The sequence below is a fragment of the Balaenoptera ricei genome, chromosome X (assembly GCF_028023285.1).
Source record: "Balaenoptera ricei isolate mBalRic1 chromosome X, mBalRic1.hap2, whole genome shotgun sequence".
In the NCBI taxonomy this organism is placed as follows: Eukaryota; Metazoa; Chordata; class Mammalia; order Artiodactyla; family Balaenopteridae; genus Balaenoptera; species Balaenoptera ricei.
In genome coordinates this window covers 121,041,375-121,063,323 of record NC_082660.1, presented here as the reverse complement: position 1 = coordinate 121,063,323, position 21,949 = coordinate 121,041,375, and the positions used below count along the sequence as shown (strand labels likewise).

The 21,949-nt window shown below is 43.9% G+C and overlaps 1 protein-coding gene across 4 annotated transcripts in view; it reads left to right on the top strand.

Moving 5' to 3' along the window:
• Window positions 1-21,949, top strand: part of ARHGEF6 (Rac/Cdc42 guanine nucleotide exchange factor 6) — a 102,812-nt gene that overhangs the window by 2,999 nt on the left and 77,864 nt on the right. The window contains exon 1 of one of the 4 annotated variants that reach the window (XM_059910169.1): window positions 8,216-8,299. The exons of 2 other annotated variants lie outside the window; for them this stretch is intronic. Coding sequence is in view for 1 of the 2 variants with exons in the window: in XM_059910168.1 (XP_059766151.1) it covers window positions 8,703-8,801 (99 nt within the window). In the remaining variant the exon portion in view is untranslated. Of the gene's footprint in view, window positions 1-8,215; window positions 8,300-8,702; window positions 8,802-21,949 lie in introns of those variants that run through there. One more of the 4 variants, XM_059910168.1, reaches the window with a different exon arrangement.

The window sequence follows — 21,949 nt, the reverse complement described above, 5'->3', positions numbered from 1 at the left end:
CTCTATATCCCTTATGGAATCATGTCTGCTATGAGCAGATCATGCTATTTTCTTTTTTATTTGATAAATAAAAACATGGTGAGGTTGCCAGTGATTTATGCACTCTGAAGCTGCCAGAAGGTATACCGAGCTTCTTTGTGGTTCTAAGAATACTAGATGATACAGAAACACCTCCTGGGGGACTTCCCAGGTGGTGCAGTGGTTAAGAATCCACCTGCCAATGCAAGGGACACGGGTTCGAGCCCTGGTCCAGGAAGATCCCACATGCCGTGGAGAAACTAAGCCCGTGTGCCACAACTACTGAGTCTGCGCTCTAGAGCCCGCGAGCCACAACTACTGAGCCCATGAGCCACAACTACTGAAGCCCGTGCTCCGCAACAAGAGAAGCCATCGCAATGAGAAGCCCGCGCACTGCAATGAAGAGTAGCCCCCGCTCGCTGCAACTAGAGAAAGCCCGTGCATAGCAATGAAGACCCAAAGCAGTCAAAAATAAATAAATAAATTAATTAAAAAAAAAAAAAGGAACACCTCCTGGGTCTGGCATTGTTGGAGAATGAGTCATTTCACATAAGTGGATTCTTCTGATAACTAATGCTTACTCCATTAATTTTTAGCCACTTTGGATACAAATCTTTCTAAAAAAGTATAACATGATTTTCATTTCTTACATGAAAGGCACCAGGCATATTTTGATTTCTTTTTGATAATTCAGGCTGGCCTGAGCATCAGATGAATATTGTAAGGAGGCAATATCTGGCATGGTTAAGCACATACCTTCTCTAGTTTGACAGACTTATGTCAGAGTCTTGGCTCTGACTGTGTGACTCTGGGAAAAGTTACTTGGCCTCTTTCTGCTCCAGTTTCCTCATCTGTGTAATGGAGACATTAGTAATATCTACTGCATAGGATTGTTTTAAAGATCAAATAAAATAATGCAGTTAAGACACACTTCATATGTCACTGCACATAAGACACGCATAATAGCTGCTCACACTGTTATTACTAGGTAGTGTTGTACACAAAATTATGCCTGTAAAAAAAAAAAAAGCAAAATTATGTCTGTAAGGGGTGTATAGCAGCCATACCGAGGCGCTCCTAGAACCCTGAGGGAAGCCTAATAAAATCAGCACGTAAGGAATGAGACTGAGAGCCAAGCTGGGGTGTACCCAAGCAGCCAAGAATACTGACCATCCAGTCTCAAGCTCCCAAGTAGCTAGGGAGACAGACCTCAACATAAATATTTGCAAACTTAAAAAAATTAATTACTTTAAAATTGAATATATTTGACATACAACATGGTGTAAATTTAAGGTGTACGCGGTGTTACTTTGATAGATTTATATATTGTAATATGACTGCCGTTGCAGCTCACATCACCTAAGTATAGTATAATATTGTTCTCTGTGTTCACTACAGTGGGCATTAGAGCACTACGGCATATTTGCTACTCGTTGCAAGTTGGTACCCTTAAACAGCGTCACTTTTCATACCTTACCCCCACCCCTTGGTAACCACCATTTGACTCTCCGTTTTTTTATGTTTGACTTTTTTAGATTCCACATATAATGAGACCATACAGTATTTTTCTTTCTCTGTCTGACTTATCTCACTTAGCATAATGTGCTCCAGGTCTATCCTTGTTGTCGCAAATGGCAGAATATCCTCCTTTCTCATGGCTGAATAACAGTCCATTGTGTGTATATGCCACATCTTTTTTTTATCCATTCACCCATTGATGGGCATTTAGATTGTTTCCGTATCTTGTCACTTTAGATAGAGTATCTCTCAGACAGTGCCTAGTATAGGGCATGCTGAATACTTTTTTGTTGATGCTATAAAACTGTTAATGTATGAAAAGCAAGAAGAGCAGGGCTTGATTATTGCCAAGAACACACTATTATTTATATAAAAAAAGAGTGGCAGCTTGAAATGGTCAACTTGGAAATGTAGAAAAATGAAGCTGGAGATGCAGCAGAACACTGACAATTTGAGTGTTGGCTGTGGGGCACAGTGACCACATGAAAGAGCTGCTGCCTTCTGACCCTCTGGGTGGCCAGTTGGCCTCTGCAAGTGACCTCCATCTTTGTGTTCTCATATGGCTACAGTGTCCTAGGGTCTCTAGGGGATCACACAGCTAGCAACTGGTCAGGGAAGTCTGCTGAGACACCTGGGAGACAAAGGTTATCTCTGAAGCATCTCCCAGACTTTGATAGTTTTTCTCTCTCTCTCTGTTTTTTTCTAATATTTCCTCTTTTTCTGTTTTTTAAATTTAATTTAATTTTTTAAAATTATTTTTTATTGAATGAAAAATCCTTTAAATTCTATAGTGCTTTACAATTTTCAAAAGTTTCACACACATGATTTCATATAATCCCATAATAACCCCTTTTTTTCCCCTCTACCCCTATATTGCCCCTCCCACCGTCCCTCTCCCCACAGGCAACCACTAGTTTGTTCTCTGTATCTGTGAGTCTGCTTTTTTGGGGTTTTATTCACTAGTTTGTTGTATTTTTTAGATTCCACATATAAGTGATATCATACAGTATTTGTCTTTCTCTGTCTGACTTATTTCACTTAGCATAATGCCAAGTCCATCCATGTTGCTGCAAATGGCAAAATTTTCATCTTTTTTATGGCTGAGTGGTATTCCATTGTGTGTGTGTGTGTGTGTGTATGTGTGTGTGTGTGTGTGTGTATAATATATCACATATTCTTTATCCATTCATCTGTTGATGGACACTTAGGTTGCTTCCATACCTTGGCAATTGTAAACAATGCTGCTATGAACATTGGGGTGCATGTATCTTTTCGAATTCGTGTTTTTGCTTTTTTTGGTTATATACCCAAGAGTGGAATTGCTGGGTCACATGGTAGTTCTATTTTTAGAGAAACCTCCATACTGTTTTCTACATTTCTACAAACCTACAAACCTAATCTACAAACCTAACATACACCTAATATACAAACCTACAAACCTAATCTACAAACCTAATATATAATGTTTTCTACATTTTCTACATTTCTACAAAACTCTATTTTTGAGAAACCTCCATACTGTTTTCCACAGTGACTGCACCAATTTATTTATTTGTTTATTTGTTTATTTATTTTAAATTTATTTATTGGCTGCATTGGGTCTTTGTTGCTGCACACGGGCTTTACTTGCGGCGAGCGGGGGCTACTCTTTGTTGTGGTGCGCGGGTTTCTCATTGTGGTGGCTTCTCTTGTTGTGGAGCACAGGCTCTAGGGCACGTGGACTTCAGTAGTTGTGGCACGCAGGCTCAGTAGTTGTGGCGCACGGGCTTAGTTGCTCCACGGCATGTGGGATCTTCCCAGACCAGGGCTCGAACCCGTGTCCCCTGCATTGGCAGGCAGATTCTTAACCACTGCACCATCAGGGAAGCCCTGCACCAATTTATATTCCCACCAACAGTGTAGGAGGGTTCCCTTTTCTCCACATCCTCCCCAACATTTGCTATCTGTGTTCTTTTTCGTGATAGCCATTCTGACAGGTGTGAGGTGATATCTCATTGTGGTTTTGATTTGCATTTCCCTGATGATTAGCACGATGTTGAGCATCTTTTCATGTGCCTGTTGGCCATCTGCATTTCCTCTTTGGAAAAATGTCTATTCAGGTCTTCTGCCTATTTTTTAATTTGGTTGTCTGTTTTTTCGATGTTGAGTTGTATGAGCTGTTTATATATGTTGGATATTAACTCCTTATTGGTCATATCATTTGCAAATATTTTCTCCCATTCAGTAGGTGGTCTTTTCTTTTTGTCAATGGTTTCCTTTGCTGTACAAAAGCTTTTAAGTTTGATTAGGTCCCATTTGTTTATTTTTGTTTTTATTTCCTTTGCTTTAGGAGATGGCTCCAAAAAAATATTGCTGTGATTTATGTCCAAGAGTGTTCTCCCTATGTTTTCCTCTAGGCGTGTTATAGTATCCAACCTTTAATCCATTTTGAGTTTATTTTTGTGTATGGTGTTAGAGAATGTGCTAATTTCATTCTTTTACAAGTAGCTGTCCAGTTTTCCCAGCACCACGTATTGAAGAGACTGTCTTTTCTCCATTGTATATTCTTGCTGCCTTTGTCATTGATTAATTGACCATAAGTGTGTGGGTTTATTTCTGGGCTCTCTATTCTGTTGATCAATGCGTCTGTTTTTGTGCTAGTACCATACTCTTTTGATTACTGTAGCTTTGTAGTATAGTCTGAAGTCAGGGAGCATAATTCCTCCAGCTCTGTTCTTCTTTCTCAAGGTTTTTTGGGCTATTTGGGGTCTTTTGTGTTTCCACACAAATTTTAAAATTATTTGTTCTAGTTCTGTGAAAAATGCCATTGGTATTTTGATAATAGTATCTTTTGAAACACGAAGTTTTAAAATTTTGATGAAGTTAAATTCATATTTTTTTCTTTTGTTGCTTGTGTTTTGGGTAACATAGCTAAGAAACCATTGCCTGATGCAAGGTCATGAAGATTTACTCCTACATTTTCGTCTAAGAGTGTTCAAGTTTTTGCTCTTACATTTAGTTCTTTGATCCATTTTGAGTTAGTTTTTGTGTATGGTGTGAGATAGGTGTCCAAATTCATTCTTTTACATGTGGATATCCAGTTGTCTCAACACCATTTGTTGAAAAGACTATTCTTTCCCCCACTGAATTGCTTAATGTAGCTGTGTAGTAAGTTTTCAAATAAGAAAGCGTGAGCCCTCCAACATTGTTCTTCATTTTCAAAATAATTTTGGCTATTCTGGATCCCTTGTGTGCCCATATAGATTTTAGGATAAGTCTGTCCATTTCTGCAAAAAAGCCAGCTGGAATTTTAATAAGGATTGTGTTCAGTCTGTATATTACTTTGGGGAATATTGCCATCTGAACAATATTAAGTCTTCTGATCCATAAACACAGGATGTCTTTCCGTTGATTTAGGTCTTTAAAATTTCATTCAACAATGTTTTGTAATTTTCAGTTACACGCCTTATACCTCCTTGGTCCAATTTATTCCAAAGTATTTTATTCCTTTTGATACTACTACAAATAGAATATTTTTCTTAATTTCATATTTGGGTTGTTCATTGCAAGTGCATAGAAATACAGTTGATTTTTGTATATTGATCTTGTGTCCTTCAACTTTAACTTGTTCATTAGTTCTAATAGTTTATTGGATTCCGTGTGGTTTTCTTGTACAAGATCATGTCATCTGTGCACAGAGATACTTTTGCTTCTTCCTTTCCAATCTGGATGCCTTTTATTTCATTTCTTGACTAATATGCCTGGCTGAAACCTTCTATACAGTGTTGAATGGAAGTGATGAGAGTGGACACCCTAGTCTTGTTTTTGACCTTAGGGGGAAGCTTTCAATCTTTCACCATTAAGTATCATGACAGTTGTGGGTTTTCAATGCTCTTTATCAGGTTGAAGGTGTTCCCTTCTATTCCTAGGTTTTGAGTGTTTTTATCACGAAAGGGTGCCAGATTTTGTCAAATGCTTTTTCTGCATCTGTTAAGATGACCACTGATTTTGTCCTTTATTATACTGATATGTTGTATTACACTGATTAATTTTCATCTGTTAAATCAATCTTGCATTCCTGGGATAAATACCAATGGATCATGTTGTATATGCACATAGAGAATTGTGCGCATCTGTCATTATTCTTGACGCATCTTTCTTCATAGAAATGGAATTACTGTGTGAAAATTTGATACTCTCAAATTCCTCTACAAAGATGCTGAAGTTATACTCTTACCAATAGTGTAGAAAGTGCCTTCTTCTTCATGTCCCTGGTGGCCCTGGATATTATTTATCTTCAGTGTTTGCTAAAACGTTGGGTGAAAATGGTATTTCATTTATTGCTATAATTTGACTTTCATGATTCCTAGTGAGTTTGGATATCTCTCATGCCTTTATAGTTCATTTGTATTTCCTTTTCTGCAAGCCAAATACATCTTTCTTATTTATTTACAGAATGGAGAGGGCAGGGAGGACACTCAGGCCTCAAGAGAAAATCTTCCAGAACATATGGAAGAATCCTCATATCTAGGTAGAGTGTCGCTAATGTGACCAGGAAGCCCCTTGACAACACTGTCCTAGCAATGCTAGTTTTGTCTTTGTTCTGCCTTTGAACTTGGCGGGAATCAGGGACAGATACAGTTCTTGCAATCAGTTGAGAGTGGCCAGGGTGCTACCTCTCTGACTGCATGGTCCTGGCTACAGCCCCGGGAAGGACTGGTCTGTCTCAGCTCTAGTCCTCTGGTTTTCCTTTCGGCCAGCCTTTCTCCCTGCCTCATCCGCAACAGGTACTTCTGCTTTGTCACCTGCCACCCTTATGACCCGCACATTGCCAGGGATACCCTACCATCTCCTATTCTGCTCCTGGGCCAACCCTACTTTGTAAAAAAGATGTTTTGTTCATGAAGGATATCGTTGAATGTATATGAGGCTCAGTTAGTGCTTCTGTCTCTCTTTCTCCCTCCTTCTCTCTTTCTCTCTCATCAGCTGGTATCAATATGGCTTTTTCTCTGCCCCCACCTGCTCACTGCCTCCTGTCTCCGTGAGTCACCCCATCTGCCTTGTCACTGGAACAGCAGGGGCGCCCTCCCCAAAGTGGGGCCTGTGGGATGGACGATCTGCCATTTCCCAGGGGCTGCTCTGATCATGAGTCAAGGCAAAATCTCCCGTAAGAGAGCTCCGGCTCTAGGAGAGCAAAGCCTCCCTGGAGCCAAGTGCCTGGAGTGAGGCAGAAGGCCAGCCAACTAAGCAGTAGCTGCAGTGGGTAGCAGCAGACCTTCCTTCAGACCCTGCACCTGCCACCTTCTTTCGGAGAAGTCCCAGTCCCCTTCCCTCGGCCTCGGTTGACTCATCTGTAAAACGAAGAGACTGGAGTAGTGATTGGTAATGTCTCACTGTTGGACACTGTTTTTAACTGGCCCGTTTCCATCAGTTTCCGCTGGGGAAAGCTTTGTATATTTAGCCGCTCAATTTGAGCTAGTGGGAAGACTAAAGAGGATTTTGTAAGTTGTTGGTCTTTTTTTTTTTTTCTTTCTGTTGAGCCAATCTGACACTCCTACTGGAATTGCCGTGAGTTACATCAAATGACACCCATGACTCTGGCCATCCTAATCTACCGACTGCATTGTATTTCTGTAAAAATTGGACTTCAAGTAAGGTCGGACATATTTCCCATCTATCACGAACCTTTTCATTCTCTATCAAAGAGACGATCTGATGTGGGGCCTGTTATCCGAGAGTCCGGGAAGGGCAGCCAGGACAGCTGGGGGAAAGGAGGGATGTGGAGGGCCGCTGGAGAGCGCTTCCTTGCTGGGGTGTCTCAGCGGCTCACCATAGAGCTTGGGGGGTCCGAGCTGCGTCGGGGGCTGGAGGAGGAAGCGGGCCACCAGGCAGGGCTGCTCTGTGAGGCCGGGATTCCCACCCGAGGCTCTGGCAGAGGCCCGCTGCAGGCCAGGCGGCGGCAGCCCGGGGCTCGGGGCCGAACCGGGCGGCAGCAGCATGCGCAGTGTGGCCGCCGCCGCCGCTCCGCGGTTTCTGCTGCTGCCACGGCTACCCGGGCGGCGGCGGCGGCGGCGGCTGCTCTACCCTGCGCCGCTGTCACTTCCAGTTCCTACTTCGGCGATGCAGGTCCGGGTCACTGCTTCCACGCCGCTGGCCCGGTCCCTCCAGGCCGCTCTCCCTCCCGGGCTCTGGGCTCCGGGCTGGAGGGGGCCAGCGAGGTACTGAGAGCAGGGTCCGGAGCGGCCGCGAAGGCGGCTTCCCAGGGCAGCCGCTGCCCGCCCGCCGCCGCCCCGCGCGCCCTCGACCGGCTCGCCGCCAGCGCACCCAGCGGGGCGCGTCTCCCGCACCCAGCTTCCCGCCCTCCCAGCGGCCCCGCCGCTCTGGAAACCAGAACTTGAGGGCAAGAATCTGGCTTCCCTTTATATTAAAAAAAAGGGGGAGGGACATTAAAAAAAAAAATCCCCGGACTGGAGAGGTTGCGGGCGCTGCACGGAGTTTGGAGACGGGCGCCCCCTCCTCGCCCGCGTCCAGGAGCAAAGTTGCAGTCGCCCCTCCCCGCCCCGGCGAGCCGAGCCCAGCTCTCCAGTTTCGCCCTGGTGGCGGCCGCGCTCGGGGCAGGGTCCCAGCTCCGGCCGGGTGGAACGGTTCCCGCAGCCTTGGCACGGGCTCGGCCGCCCGCTCGTCGGCCCCGTGACTCGGGAGGGCGAGCGGCTTCCCGGAGGCGGCGGCGGCGCGGCTGGACCGAGCGAGCAACCGGAGGACCAGCGGGCAGCGGCCGAGCCAGGTGACCTGCCCCGGGGCGAGGGGGTCAGGGGAAGGGAAGCGCGCGAGGGCCTGGGGTGGGGGCGAAGGACCCCGGTTGGAGAGGAGCCGCCCTTCCTCCCCGGGCCGTGGCCGCGGGGTCCGTCCTCCGCCAGGGCCTCGCGGGGCTCTGAGCTCCGGGGTGCGGGGAGCGGGGGCGGGGGCCGCGGGCGGAGAGCTGGGACGCGCCAAACTTAGGGGCGAGTTGTCCGGCTCTGGCCGCGAGCTTCGCATCAGACCGGATTCCTTCTTTCCCCCGGAACCAGGGCGGGAGTCAACAGTACTATTTTTTTTGATACTAACTTGACCTCCCCCCACCCCCCAACCCCCGGCATCTGTACATTTGGGGATATTTTCGGTGTTGAGTACACAGGTCTGTCGCAGGAATGGTCTGTGGATGGGGAAAGTCCTGTATCTCCAAGGTGTTCAACGTGCCTGTGGTTAATTTCGAGTTTTCATTTTCCAGTCATTTAGGAACCCAACAGGTATGTGAGCGATTTCGTTTCTTAGCTCTAGAGTGGAGAGCCCTTAAGTTTATCTCTGTCTCTTCGAGAATCTTATATTTTTATTTTTGGTTTGATATTGTTTTTGGATCTAAGGGTGACTCACATGATTTTTTTTTTCTTTTCTTAATGCGTAGTGGGAGTAAAAATAGAGTCCTAAGGGAATATATTTTTCTATGCAACTATGTATATTTTTGTCAAGAAAAGCTTCACATAAACCAAAAACCATTACAGAATAGGAGACAACTTTTAAGGCAAGATTCTAAGGTCCAAACTGCTTTTCTAACTTATATTTGCCTGGGAACCCCACAATTTGTCCTTGAACTTCCTGTCTTAATTTTTGACATTGACCATGGTAAGAGGAGCTCGGATGACATCATTTGCTCGAGCCACAGTTCTGGTGTTCCGTGACTGAGAGCGCCTGTCTCCAAAACGTAAGGCCTGGGCTTGCCCTTGTACTTCAGCTGAGGCATTTCCAAGGATTTCTCTTAAGCAAAGTATTATGCTACATGCCAAGCAGTGCTGCAGTCTCTTCTTACATAAGCGAGCTTCAGGCTGGTGGAGTCTCTGCGTGCACTTGGAGCAGTTAATATCAGAGAGTTCTCAGTCTTGGGGAGGGAGGGTGGTGGTCGGTGATTGGAGTTTGGAAAAAAGTAAATTTCCAGTCTTGCCTTTCTTTGCTGCTTCAATTTTTGCAAAGCTTTCTATTTATCTTATCTGAAACTCACTGTGCCCTTGTAAAGGCGGCAGGAGAGATGGCATTACTTTCATTGGCCAGAGAAACAGAAAAGTTTAGTGAAGCAAAGTCATACAGCTGACGGGTGGTATCATCAAAACTCTCACCTGAATCTCCTGCTCTCAGCCCAGGATTCTGTTTTGTTTGTTTGTTTTTACGAAAACATGACATTTTATACAAAAGTGTTTCATTTGGCACATTTCATGGGTGGTATGTCTTCCAAGCTATTAATTTTTTCTATTCTTTTTGCCAACTCACATGGCTGGCGCTGTTCTTAGGAGTGCGGACAGGGGCAAAGCTTTCCAAAGGAGGGTCTGTGGTTTGTATTTACCTACAGTCTGCCGCCCCTCCGTTCACCTTCGGGGGTAGCAGGTGCTGAACAGAGTGAGTGACCAGGGCCCAGAAATGTCCGACATTCGTTTGACATCACTAGCCCAAGTATAATATTACTTCAGTCTTCACAAAGAAACTCATTCAGGAGGAGAAACTGGAGAGCGTGAGTTTTGTTCGTTAACAGCAATCTGGTCATCACTGGAACTTAGACACGAAGGAGGAAAAGGAGTTGAGTACCTACCATTTCTCAGGCACCTACTGTGTTCTAGGTACCGTGCTAGGTGCTTTAAGTATATTATTTTATTTAATCCTCACAACAGTCCTGGGAGGGAGGGGATATTGTTCCCATTATACTGAGGTTTGGGGATGATCGAGACAAATGCCACACACTGCCAGTGCAAAATGGAGCCAGAATGTAATCGTTGATGTACCTTACTTCAGAACTTGTTCCCTTTGCTACGTGCCAGGCTGTCCCCCCGGAGGAGCTATTGATAAATACACGAACGCCTAACCTTGGTTTGCACACATGGCTGCACGTTAGAGCCACCTGGGGTGTTTTTAAAAAATACAAATGTTGGGGTCTCCCCACACTGAGCTTTTGGGTTAATTGGTCTGCAGTGAGACCCAGGCCTTGGTATTTCTTGTTCTTTTTTTTAATGTTTAAACGAATTTTATATTGCCATATAGCATGAATTCAGGAAACTGCACAAATCCTAAGTAGAGTTTGATGAATCCTTACAAATTGAACACATCTGTATAGTCAGCACACCGATTAAGAAACACACCATCATCAGCATTCAAAAGCCACCCACCTTGTGCCCCTTCCCAGTCACTACCCCTCACCAGTGGGCACCACTGCCCTGACTTCTAAGACAATAGATTCCTTTTTTTCTGTCTTGTACTTTATATGAGTGGAATCATATAGTATGTATCTGTTTGTATAAGATTTCTCTCACTCAGGGTAATATTTGTACGAGTTCCCCATGTCATTCTTTCTTTTTTATTGCTAGTAGTATTCCACCACGTGGATGTCCCCTATTTTGTTTATCCATTCACCTGTTGATGGACATCTGGGTTGTTTCCAGTTAGGAGTTGCTATGAACAATGCTACTATGAATATCCCTGCGCATGTCTTCTGGTGCGCATTTCTGCTGGGTTTATACATAGGAATGGAACTGCTGGGCCATAGGGTGTGTATATGTTTGGCTTGAGTAAGTGCTGCCCCAAAGTTTTCTGAAGTTATTATTTGGTTTTGAAAGCTCCCCAAGTGATTCTAAAGTGCAGCCAGAGTCGAGAACTATTTCCCTGGTTTATCTAGAGTTCAGACATCTAGCAACCTCTAGTGTTTGCCACCAAGCTGAGAACCTCCTCAGCCTCGGATTGTCTAGGAAATCGTCTCTGCTGGATTGGGCATTTAGCATCCATTTTCCCATAATCCCTTGTGCCCAGCTACCAGCTACCTGCCCGCTCTCACCATGGTAATCTGTGGACACATTTCCGTCTCTACTAGCCTTGGAGCTTCTCAAAGGCAGGAACTAGAACTTGATCATATAACGCCAGCAATCAGTACAGAACGTGGCACATAGCAGGTGCTCAGTAAATGTTTATTAAATGAATGATTGCTGGAATGACTGAATGGTCGGGGAAGCTCTGGGCTGCAAAAGAGATGCCCCATCTTTGTCCTTAGACTTGTGCACTTTTATTCCTAGGAGACTGCCTCAGACCCTCACTCAGAGCCTAATTACTTTTTTTTTATTGAAGCCTGTTGGAATTATGGGTAATTTGGTTGCTCATCCCCAAACTGGTTAGAAATAGCAAATTAGATTAAATGAGGTAAGGAATGTGGAAGCGCTTTGTAAACTGGAAAACAGCATTTAAATAGAAAGTTGTGATAAAGGGAGAAGAGAGAAGTTGCTCTAGATTAGACTTGCTGGCGATGGCAGAATGAGTCTGTATCTATGTGTAACATGGAAGCAATGAAATCAGCAGGAGACAAAATCTATAAAAAGCAGACTGCCAAACATAACCATCAGGGCCTTTTTGGTGTGGGATCAGGCAACCCAACACATGCTGTGTGGTCTAATGGCCAGAATTTGTAACTTTCTCTGCCTTGGTCTGGGTCTGATTCCCGGTCAGGGAACCTTTGTTCTTGAGAAGTAGTATAGTAGTACAGTGGCTAAGAGCTTGAGCCTTGGACTTGAACTAACCTGAAGTAGTCACTTATTAGGTATATGCTAATTTCCTTGGTGGTAGTGGTAGGTAATATTAGGTATATATTACTTTATTATTATTAGGTATATGCTAATTAGATATATGCCACCTCTTAGCATTAAATGAGAGAAGGCAAGTAAAGCACTTAGCACCAGTGCCTAGCACTGAGTAAACGCTCAATAAAAGCTAGTTCCTAATTGGAATTTTAATGTATCCCAGTAGACTAGTGTTCACAAATGATAACATTGCATTATCAAAAAAAAAGTTCACTTTTTTGTTGACAGTTACGTTAGGCAAACTCCGTTTAAGAAGTGAGTCGTGCTTTATAGAAAGATTTCCTTTAGGAATCTTAACATTAAAAAACCTTGGATACAGGAGAAGGTAAACTGTGGGCTCTGGGGAATGATGGCTTCTCCAGGGGTCCTGAGGTTTTACACTAGTTACATTGAGAATTTATATATATATAAAATGTAAATATATATATTTTAAACTTTTGGCCGCGCCATGCGGCTTGCGGGATCTTAGCTCCCCGACCAGGGATCGAACCGGGGCCCTTGGCAGTGAAAGCACGGAGTCCTAACCACTGGACTGCCAGGGAATTCCCACATTGAGAATTTAGACGGGGATGAAACTTAAACCAGGAAAAAAAAAATCCAGCCATTTTGTTTCTCAGGTCTGTGCTTTATTTGGCAAAGATCGCTTGTTTTTGGAAAAACGTTTTTGGAAAATAAAGTCAAAGGTTAAAATCCCCACATATTTTCTAATTCTTAACATCTCGCTTCTGAAGACAAAATAAAGTTGACCGTTTCTGGGAATTTTAGATGAAGAGTGGTGGCGGGCTTGACCTCTGTTCTCATGGTGAACAGCAGAAATGTTCATCCTGTCAACATTATTAACCTCTTTCACTCACTAATTGAAGTGTTTTTTTTTTCTTTTTCTAGACTTGAAATTCTCAGTGCCTCACTTCATAGAAAATAATTTGAATTTAGATTAGAGGGTGTTGAAATATGTTTAAAATTATTTGTAGGTCATATTTACTGTGTTTACATATTTTATTTGGAAGACTGCATAAAGGCAGTTTAAATTTCAGTGATGTTATAGCCCAGTGATATCCATGGGACACAGACTGGAACCTGTGACTCTAATTTCTGACAATGTATGTGTAATCTTAAGAGTTTCATGAACTGGTTATAAGAGTTCCTGTTAAGTCTCCAGCTTAATGTCTTGCTGTAGTTCTCAGTGCTTAGTGTGGCCAATTTTTAAGTGCTGAGAAGAATTTGTATATGGTTGCCTTTATAACAACTCAGGATAAGAAATATGTTTGGGGATCCAGTTCTAAAGAGGAACTGGAGAAGACAAAGCGACTGAATTCTTCCGAGACTATGAATTATTCAGTTGTTAACCACAGTAACTTCTTTAGCTACCATTTTGTGTGCTAATAATAGAAACGGTTTGGACGGATTCCTCTTGGAACTGAAAAATCAGGAAAGCCTTTCACTCTTTTCTAGTCTATGCATAAACTAGGAGAATGTGTAAAAAGGATATTTTCAGTTTCTCTTGTTTACCTGGGTGAAATGGTTGGTGTGTCTTTTAAAACAAATGCATTTGTTTTATAATTACGATAGCTTGAAATTTAAAAATCCACCCCAGAGCAAGATGCTTCTTGTTTTAGTTGAATTAAACAATTCAACAAATGGTTTTTTGTTTTTGGTTATGACTGACAAAAACTTTCCCCCTTGCTCCCAGGAAATAAGTAATAAACCTGTTGATTTGGGCATAGTCGAGGGGAGAAAATAAAAATCAATTGCCTCTGTACAAAAACAAAACAAAAAGAAACAAAAAACCCCCCCATGATATGTAATACTTAAAAGGGAAAAATATAGTTTCTGAATTGGATTGAATGTATGCTGATAATACCAAAAGGAAGGCATTTTATTACAAAATTTGATCAGTTGAATCTTCCTGATGGGAGATGTCAAAGTTATCTTGTTTTAAATCTAACTCAACTCTAATTTGTTTTTTTTAATTAAATTAATTAATTAATTAATTTATTTTTGGCTGTGTTGGGTCTTCGTTGCTGCGCGCGGGCTTTCTCTAGTTGCGGCGAGCGGGCTTCTCATTGCGGTGGCTTCTCTCATTGCAGGGCACGGGCTCTAGGCACGCGGGCTTCAGTATTGCAGCACGTGGGCTCAGTAGTTGTGGCTCACAGGCTCCAGAGCACAGGCTCAGTAGTCGTGGCACACGCACGGGCTTAGTTGGTTCGCGGCACGTGGGATCTTCCCGGACCAGGGATCGAACCTGTGTCCCCTGCACTGGCAGGCAGATTCTTAGCCATTGCACCACCAGGGAAGCCCCTTTAATTTGGTTTTAATGTTGATTCTAATCCAGGCTGTTTCTGGGGGCAACAGAGCACAATACAGCCCTTTATTCAAATCACGCAATCTTGGCCACTCTTCCCTACTCCAGCCCCATTCTAATTTGGTCATATGTTATCACTGAGGCGACCTCCGAGGATCAATCTGAGAGGTGAAGACATTGCCAGCACAGCATAAGGTATGCAGAGCCATTGGTGATGACCTTGGGGTTAGTACCAAAAGGAAGTACAAGGTCTGGCCTTTGAATTGCAAATGAAGAAGAGTGAGGGCACTTGCCTATTGCTTAGGGCCTTTGCTTACCTATGTTTTTAGAGGAAGTGTATGTCCACTCAGTCCAGAAGCTGCTCCATATCTGCATTTCAACCTTGGCATTGCCACTTCCTCTGTTGTCATCTGGAAGATAGACTTACAACACCAGACATCTGTCTAATTAGCTCCCCGCTTTGTCATCCCCTCGCAAACTGGACCCTTCCACACAGAGGGGCGTGTGGGTTCAGAGCTGTGGATCAGCCCAGATGACATAATAGTCACGTGTCATTTTTATTGACTTCTTGGCAGAAGATTTACCTTCCTAACTTAGTTCTGCTTAGAGAAAGAGAGTAAAATCCCAGCTTTATACTTTCTTGGGGACTTGAATATTATTACAGAGATCAGACATGTCAATTGAGGGATTGAATAGGGCAATAGGGAAGAGAAGGAATTAAATTAAGGTGGGAGGAAATGCAGCAGTTTGCAAAGCAGTGAGTGAAAGTGTTATAAGGACTTGTCTCACCCTAGACAATAACATACAGGTTTCCTTATGCTTTGGAAGCACATGGATATTACTTTAAGAGGCATCTCGAAGGGGTCAAGCTCTTAACAGCTTTTATGAAGAGCCCGGCCTGTGAAGCAGGTCTCAACACTGTCTTGTAATTTGTCTGTTCTTCATGGCTAGGTTTCCAGCAAACTGGGGCTACTTACCAATAATTCCTGAGAAATGTATGCAAACCAAGAGAATGTGGTATTTTACTAACAAAAGAAATTTAGCCACTTCTTTGGAGAAATGTGTGTTGTGATAGTGTAAATCAGCATTTTTACTGTAAAATGACCAGTTTGCATTCTTTGATGATATGCTGGTATTTGGGAATGGATTGGGGAAAATCCTGATTGGGGATTAAAAAATCACCTTCAAGCAAAGAGAACAGAATGAACAACAATGTTTGACAGTTGGTATACCTGTGGGTGATTTTATTTGCTAGATTTTATATAGCATCCTTTTTATTTCTTATCTTAAAACAAATTTATGTATTAGTGCCTGGCATATACCAGGTGTTCAGTAAATATTTGTTGAATGGGTAATGAGTGGATGAATTTTTAAAAATTTATTTTAGATAGATTGAATATCTAACAGTCTATATGTAGATTATCAACAGCTGACTTTATTCATAGAAATGACTCTTTAGTGGATTAAAAAAAGGCTAAAACGAAAGCCGGGTCCTTCCTAATACAATATTACTCAGTTTCTTTATGTCAAGCTGGAGCAACTGTTTCATGTTTTTAAAAGTTAAAAAAAAAAAAAAAAAGAAAATGAAAGGTAATAGAGATTAGGTGCCACGATGTCATTTGGAAGACCTTCTCTGCCTTTTCAGTGCTCAGGTCACTTCTCATTCCTTATGTTACCCAAACTCTCTCGATTTCACTGGGCTGTCCACGTGTGAGATTTGCACATCCAGGACTCCGTAACTTTGATTCTCCCAAGTGAGCCCAGGTAGTAACTTCACTTCCTTTGGGTGAGGTAAATGCTTTGTCAGCATTCTTCGCTTCTCTCAATCATATTCTTCAAAAAGAAGCATCTATCTTCCCAAGTGATGGAAAATATATGAGCCCTGATTTATCAAGTTCTACCAGGAAAAAATTACCTTCTCCCTGTCTTTCCTTCTGGGGAAGGTATGACCAAAGGACAAGTGTTTCTGGTGGAAGAAATAGCTGCTTAAGTTTTTGGTTGAAAGGAAAGAGGAATAGTCAGCAAGTGCTTGTGCACCGTCTACATGGTGAGTACTGAGAATTGTGGAAAAAGGCAGCATGTGTATGGGAAATAGTGGAGTTTCACAGCGTGTAGAAGTGGATGGCTAGGTAGCCAAGCTTCCAGAATCTAGAGCATAATACAGAGTTGCGAGAAAGAGAAGCCCTTTGTGTACTGAGGTGTAGTGTTGGGGGAAGACCCCGTGGAGGAGAGTGATGGAGGATGGGCTCCTAAGGACCGCTAGGATTCAGACGGTTGAGGGAACTTTTTCATAAGGAGAAGTGTGCATAGCAGAGAGAGGCACAGTGAAGGAAGCAAAGGATTCTGGGGCATACGAGGAGGTGATGATGAGAAACGATGGGCTTGCTAGGTATGGGACCAGCTTGAGAAGGACTTTGAATGCTGGCTCGAAGAGCGTGGACTTGACCTTGTAGGCAGTTACAGGCTGGGTTACCTTAGGCTGAGAGACGTGGATTTTAACTGAAAGCACCACTCCTGATGGCTTGGCTATCTGAGCTCCCGTACACCCACCTTCCTGTGTTTGGATGGTTTCCTAGGCACAGATCCTGTTTGGGGTCAGGTGGAGGAAAATTAATTAGTTAATTAATTAATTAGTTAATTAATTGGTTGATTGATGTCTGTTAGGCATTGATGGGCATCTCTAAAAAGGGCAGACTTGGAAAAGTGACTCACATAGAGACGTAAGCAAAGTGCGCCAAAAGTCTTTGCCAAATGAATGGTTGAAGGTGATCTTGAAAGAAAGTAGGAGAAACTTTGGCACAACATCCTTCCCACCCGGATTAGCTGGTGGAAGAGGGACTTCAGGTGTGTGATTTGTAGTCTTGCCAATCGCCTATCACCTCTTCTTGCTTCTCGTGGGTTACTTTGCCGTGTTTTGCCACATCCCACTGTGCCCTGCTGGGACTCAGAGCCTGTTTTAGAGCAAGGGATGAACAGGTGAATGTGGCTCTTAGTGGCTGTCATTTAAGCTATTTTACAATAAACAGTTAAAAAAAAAAAAAAGATAGCCCAGCCCAGCCAGACAGTAAAATCTCACAGTTCTTTCCAGTGTCCCTTCTCTATAGTGCTCACATCATGGTGCTTTGGGAGGAGATTTAAAAGGAACCTGTACTACCTGGGACAGGCCAGTAATCGCTTTGGCAGACGAGTTAATGAAATCCACCACCATGGAGTTTGAAGCATCTTTGGTCACGTCATGGTCACAGGGCTTCAGTTTGCAGACGAGCACAGGTGTATATTATTTTAGATAACAGATGTTTCCTGAAAAGTCACATGGAAATGGATTTTGTTTTCTCCCTTAATGATATTTCTTTTTGCCTTTACTGTAATTTCGGCAATGCCTTTTCCTCAGTTATAATTAATCACCAATTGGCGAGAGCTTCTAAACTTTCATTAACTCATCAAACATTTATCGAGTGCCTACTATGTGACAGGCACTCTTCTAGACGTTGAGGATCCAGCCGTGAAAAAGGTTGGAAAGAACTGGCTTCATGGGGCTTACATTCTAGGCGCAATTTATATTTAAGTCTCTCTGACAGTCCATCCCGTCAAGCCACCAATGAATGACTATTTATCGAGTGTCTCATGTGTTGAATGCTGGACCAGGGCTGGGGGGCCCTTTGCACTGCAAAAAGTTGGCTTTCCAATGGGAAAGCCAGGGCTGATCTTAACCCTCACAGAATAAATAGAGAATATTACAGTGGGAGGTGATTGAGAGTGCATGTGTGCAACATCTACCCAGACTGCAAGGCTGTAGCTGTTCAGAAGAAAGAGAGGTGAGGGTGAGTTGGTGGAGGACTCTAAGGAAGGCAGCGGATGAGACCGCTGGAGGAGGGGCTCCTGTGTCCATTGCCCTCCTCCCTCCCTCAGCTTTGGGTGGGGCTCATTTAACACCAGTCTCTCCTGTGCATGGAATTTGTCCCGAAGCAGCTGCTTCTGCTAGGTTCTCGGGCTCCAACCCTAAATCACAGGAGGCTCCTAGGAAAACAGGGGCTGCAGGAACCCTATCTTCACAGGAGAGTCTCCTCCTTAACCTCCTGGACGGTTAAACAGGCAGGAGCTGTCAGCTCTTAACACTTTCTGAGCTTATTTTCATGGTCTTCACACGTGTCGCTGGACTCATCACGAGGAGTTCCAAAATAAATAGTACTTGAGTGTCTAGGGTATTTTTTTCTTTTTAATTCCTCCTTTTTTTTTTTTTTAAAGAAGGGAGTCATTATTTTTTAAAGTATTTGTTTATTTATTTATTTATGGCTGTGTTGGGTCTTCGTTTCTGTGCGAGGGCTTTCTCTAGTTGCGGCAAGCGGGGGCAACTCTTCATCGCGGTGCGCGGGCCTCTCACTATCGCGGCCTCTCTTGTTGCGGAGCACAGGCTCCAGACGCGCAGGCTCAGTAGTTGTGGCTCACGGGCCTAGTTGCTCCGCGGCATGTGGGATCTTCCCAGACCAGGGCTCGAACCCGTGTCCCCTGCATTGGCAGGCAGATTCTTAACCACTGCGCCACCAGGGAAGCCCAATTCCTCCTTTTTTAATTCCTCCTTTACGTGAAAGGACAAGGAAGAAATATAAAGGATGAGGACGTTGATCTGGGACCCCACGTTCAGGCATTCTTCAGTATAAAAATGGATTATTTTCCAAATATTTGTTTTTAAGTTATTGTTAGGAACACAGAACACATTTTCCCATAGAAACAAGGTGCTACGTGGTGATTCTGTTTTCTGGCTGGCCCACAGCGGCTAGTTTCATAACTAATGTGGCTGAACTGTGGATGTCATAGAGACTAAGTGGCGCAGGTGACACTGTGTCCCCGGGAAAATGTGTTCCTCATTCCAGTTTGCACAACTAAGAAGTAAGTCCCCTTCTCCGACACGGTGGTGGCTTGGGGCTTGGGAAGGACACCCCCAGCTCTGGCGCACAGGCACTCCAGCAGCTGGGGCATCACCCATCTGCCCGCATCCCTCAAAACTGGCAGCCAGTGTGGCTCTAGTGACAGAGGCACAGGAGGGGGAGCGGGGGGAGGGCCACAGCGGCCAGCGGGCTGAGAGGCAGCTGGTTCTAAGCCTCTGGCTTCCCACCCTTGGCTTGGCAAACGCTATTGACAAGAGAGATTTCATCTTTCCCTTTCCTTCGTGCCTACTCTCTTTTCGGTGAGATTATCCAAAGCCAGTTGTTCTTTCTCTTTTTAATCCTGGGACCATCCCCACCAAGATGCCTGTATCATTCCTCATTCATTCTCCACTTTCCTCAACACTTGCTACTCAACTGAAGATAGATCTCTGTTGTGGAGAAAGAGGTTCTTGCCCTAGGTGAGTGCTAACAAGGAAGATGGCGATCATAAGGTGGGACACGTTGATGTCGGTGATGCTGAGGAAGCCTCCCGGAGTGGATTTGGAAACTTCTCGATGAGGTGTGAGCAGTGACAATTACGCTCAGATCTTTGCTCCTATTACAGGAGCTCTGTGGAGCTGGACTTCCTAGCTCTGGATGAGATGAGGTCCATGTCATCTAGAAGCCCGTATTAGTTATCTAAAGTGACTCTATATAAATCCACAGAGACAAAAGGACATAGATGGTCAAAGCTGTCCACAATTGCAGTCCGAGTCCCACGAGGCAGTGGTGGCAAGATAAAGCCAGAATTTATAAATAGGCCATTTAAAAAAATGACATTTTGAAAAAATCAACTATAAACAGGTAATAATTATGTTAGGCCGTGATACCCCAGACTCCCTTTGCTTTGATTCTGTATTATCCGACAACTTTCTAATTGTAATTTGGCTTACTATGTAGATTTCTCTATTGGGAGAGAGTGATCTGGCCCATAAAATGGGAGTATCCAATCCTCTTCATGGTTCTTTTTTTTTTTTTAATTAGTAAATTGGCATTTTGGCTTATGCATTGGCCTTTTGTGAACGTGGTTAATATGAGTCCATTTTCAAGAGCCTTGAGAACTGAAGGCCAGATTCTGGACCTTGGAGACCCAGCCAAGATGCTGCCTTTGGGAGCCCCTATTCAGATGATGGACCAGCAGGCCTTTTCCTGCGCTCCTTTGGTCAAAGACATCTCTCACTGTCCTGATGGGAAACAGAGCCACAAAGAAAGTAGTGTTGCTTTCCTTAGGTCCTCACAACTGCTCGGCAGTGACAAATCTGGGATTGGAGTCAAGGTCTCCTGACCCTCACATCAGGGCTCTTTTCAGTATACTGATGTTATTGCAACTACATGCATAAGTCAGATCTTGTTCCCTAAATTGCTGAAATGGAGAGAAAGGAAGGAAATAAGAGAGAAGTAGAGAGCAGGGTTTGCTCCATATCAAATTGGAACAGTTATTATTTAAAACCAGGCAGGGTACAAATGCCATCCACTGTATTCTAGTAAGTGGAATACCAGTGGCGAATTGAGTCCAGCTTCTGAGCTGAGAGCATTATTTGTCGCTGACTTGGTGACTGCTTTTAGTAGGAGCTGAGCGGAAGCCTCCCAGGTCGTGTCCACAGAGCCAGGAGCACTGCCACCCGGTGAAATATGACTAAGCAGCTCAGATTTGCTTGCTCTGTCGCACGACGTAATGACATTTCCTTCCAAGTTCAGGGGTTAACAGAGGCAGCGTGCTCAGCTGTGAGGATAAGAGAATGTGATTCAAGACGGGCTAAGTTAATTTAAGATCTTATTCAGTAAGAACAAGGAAGAGATGGAATGTTCCTGAAGTATTTGGAATTTTTTTAAAAACTGGGCCTGAAACATAAGCTATGTCCATGTGGTCCCAATGAATCACTTGCTTTGCAGTTGATTAGACTTTAATAGTTGAGTGATGGAGCCTATTGTGATCACTTCAAACCCTAAATTGACTTTAAATGAAGTTCGCTGAGTGGTACTGAAGCCATGTGACATTAGAGCCATCACTAGGCATCCGAACTAGCATGCGGTATGGCTTCTTCTCTTAACAAGGATGTGGCTGGGGTCGTGACTGGTTACCTCCGGTGCTGAGAGCATGATGCCGAGGAATGGTTTCACTTGGTCCTATAACCACGGGCTGGATGCCGCCCTCCCCCTGCCCCCCCCCACCAGCTAACACCTCACTTATGTGGACGATGGAACCAGATGAACAAATAGAAGTAACTCAGGGCAGCCCTAACCCCCTTCTGGCAAACATGACCAGGTGCCTGCTGGGTCAGGGCTGCCCCTTGAAATGAGAAGGACAGCACATGAGTTAGGCAAAGCCCCTGGGGAGACAGGGGCTTTCTCATATAGGCCATTTTCTCTTAGTCACAATTAGTTGAATTAAGTCATCTTAGAGGTTGTAACAAGCTTGCTGCGTATGGTACAGATGGTGCAAGGGATTCCATATCGACAGCAGCAAGGGATTTCTTTTTGTGTACAAACTCACAGATTTCTTTCTCATCTTTTTCATGTCTCATGAAAACATAAAGTATGCATACAGGGCTAAAATGCCTCTTGGA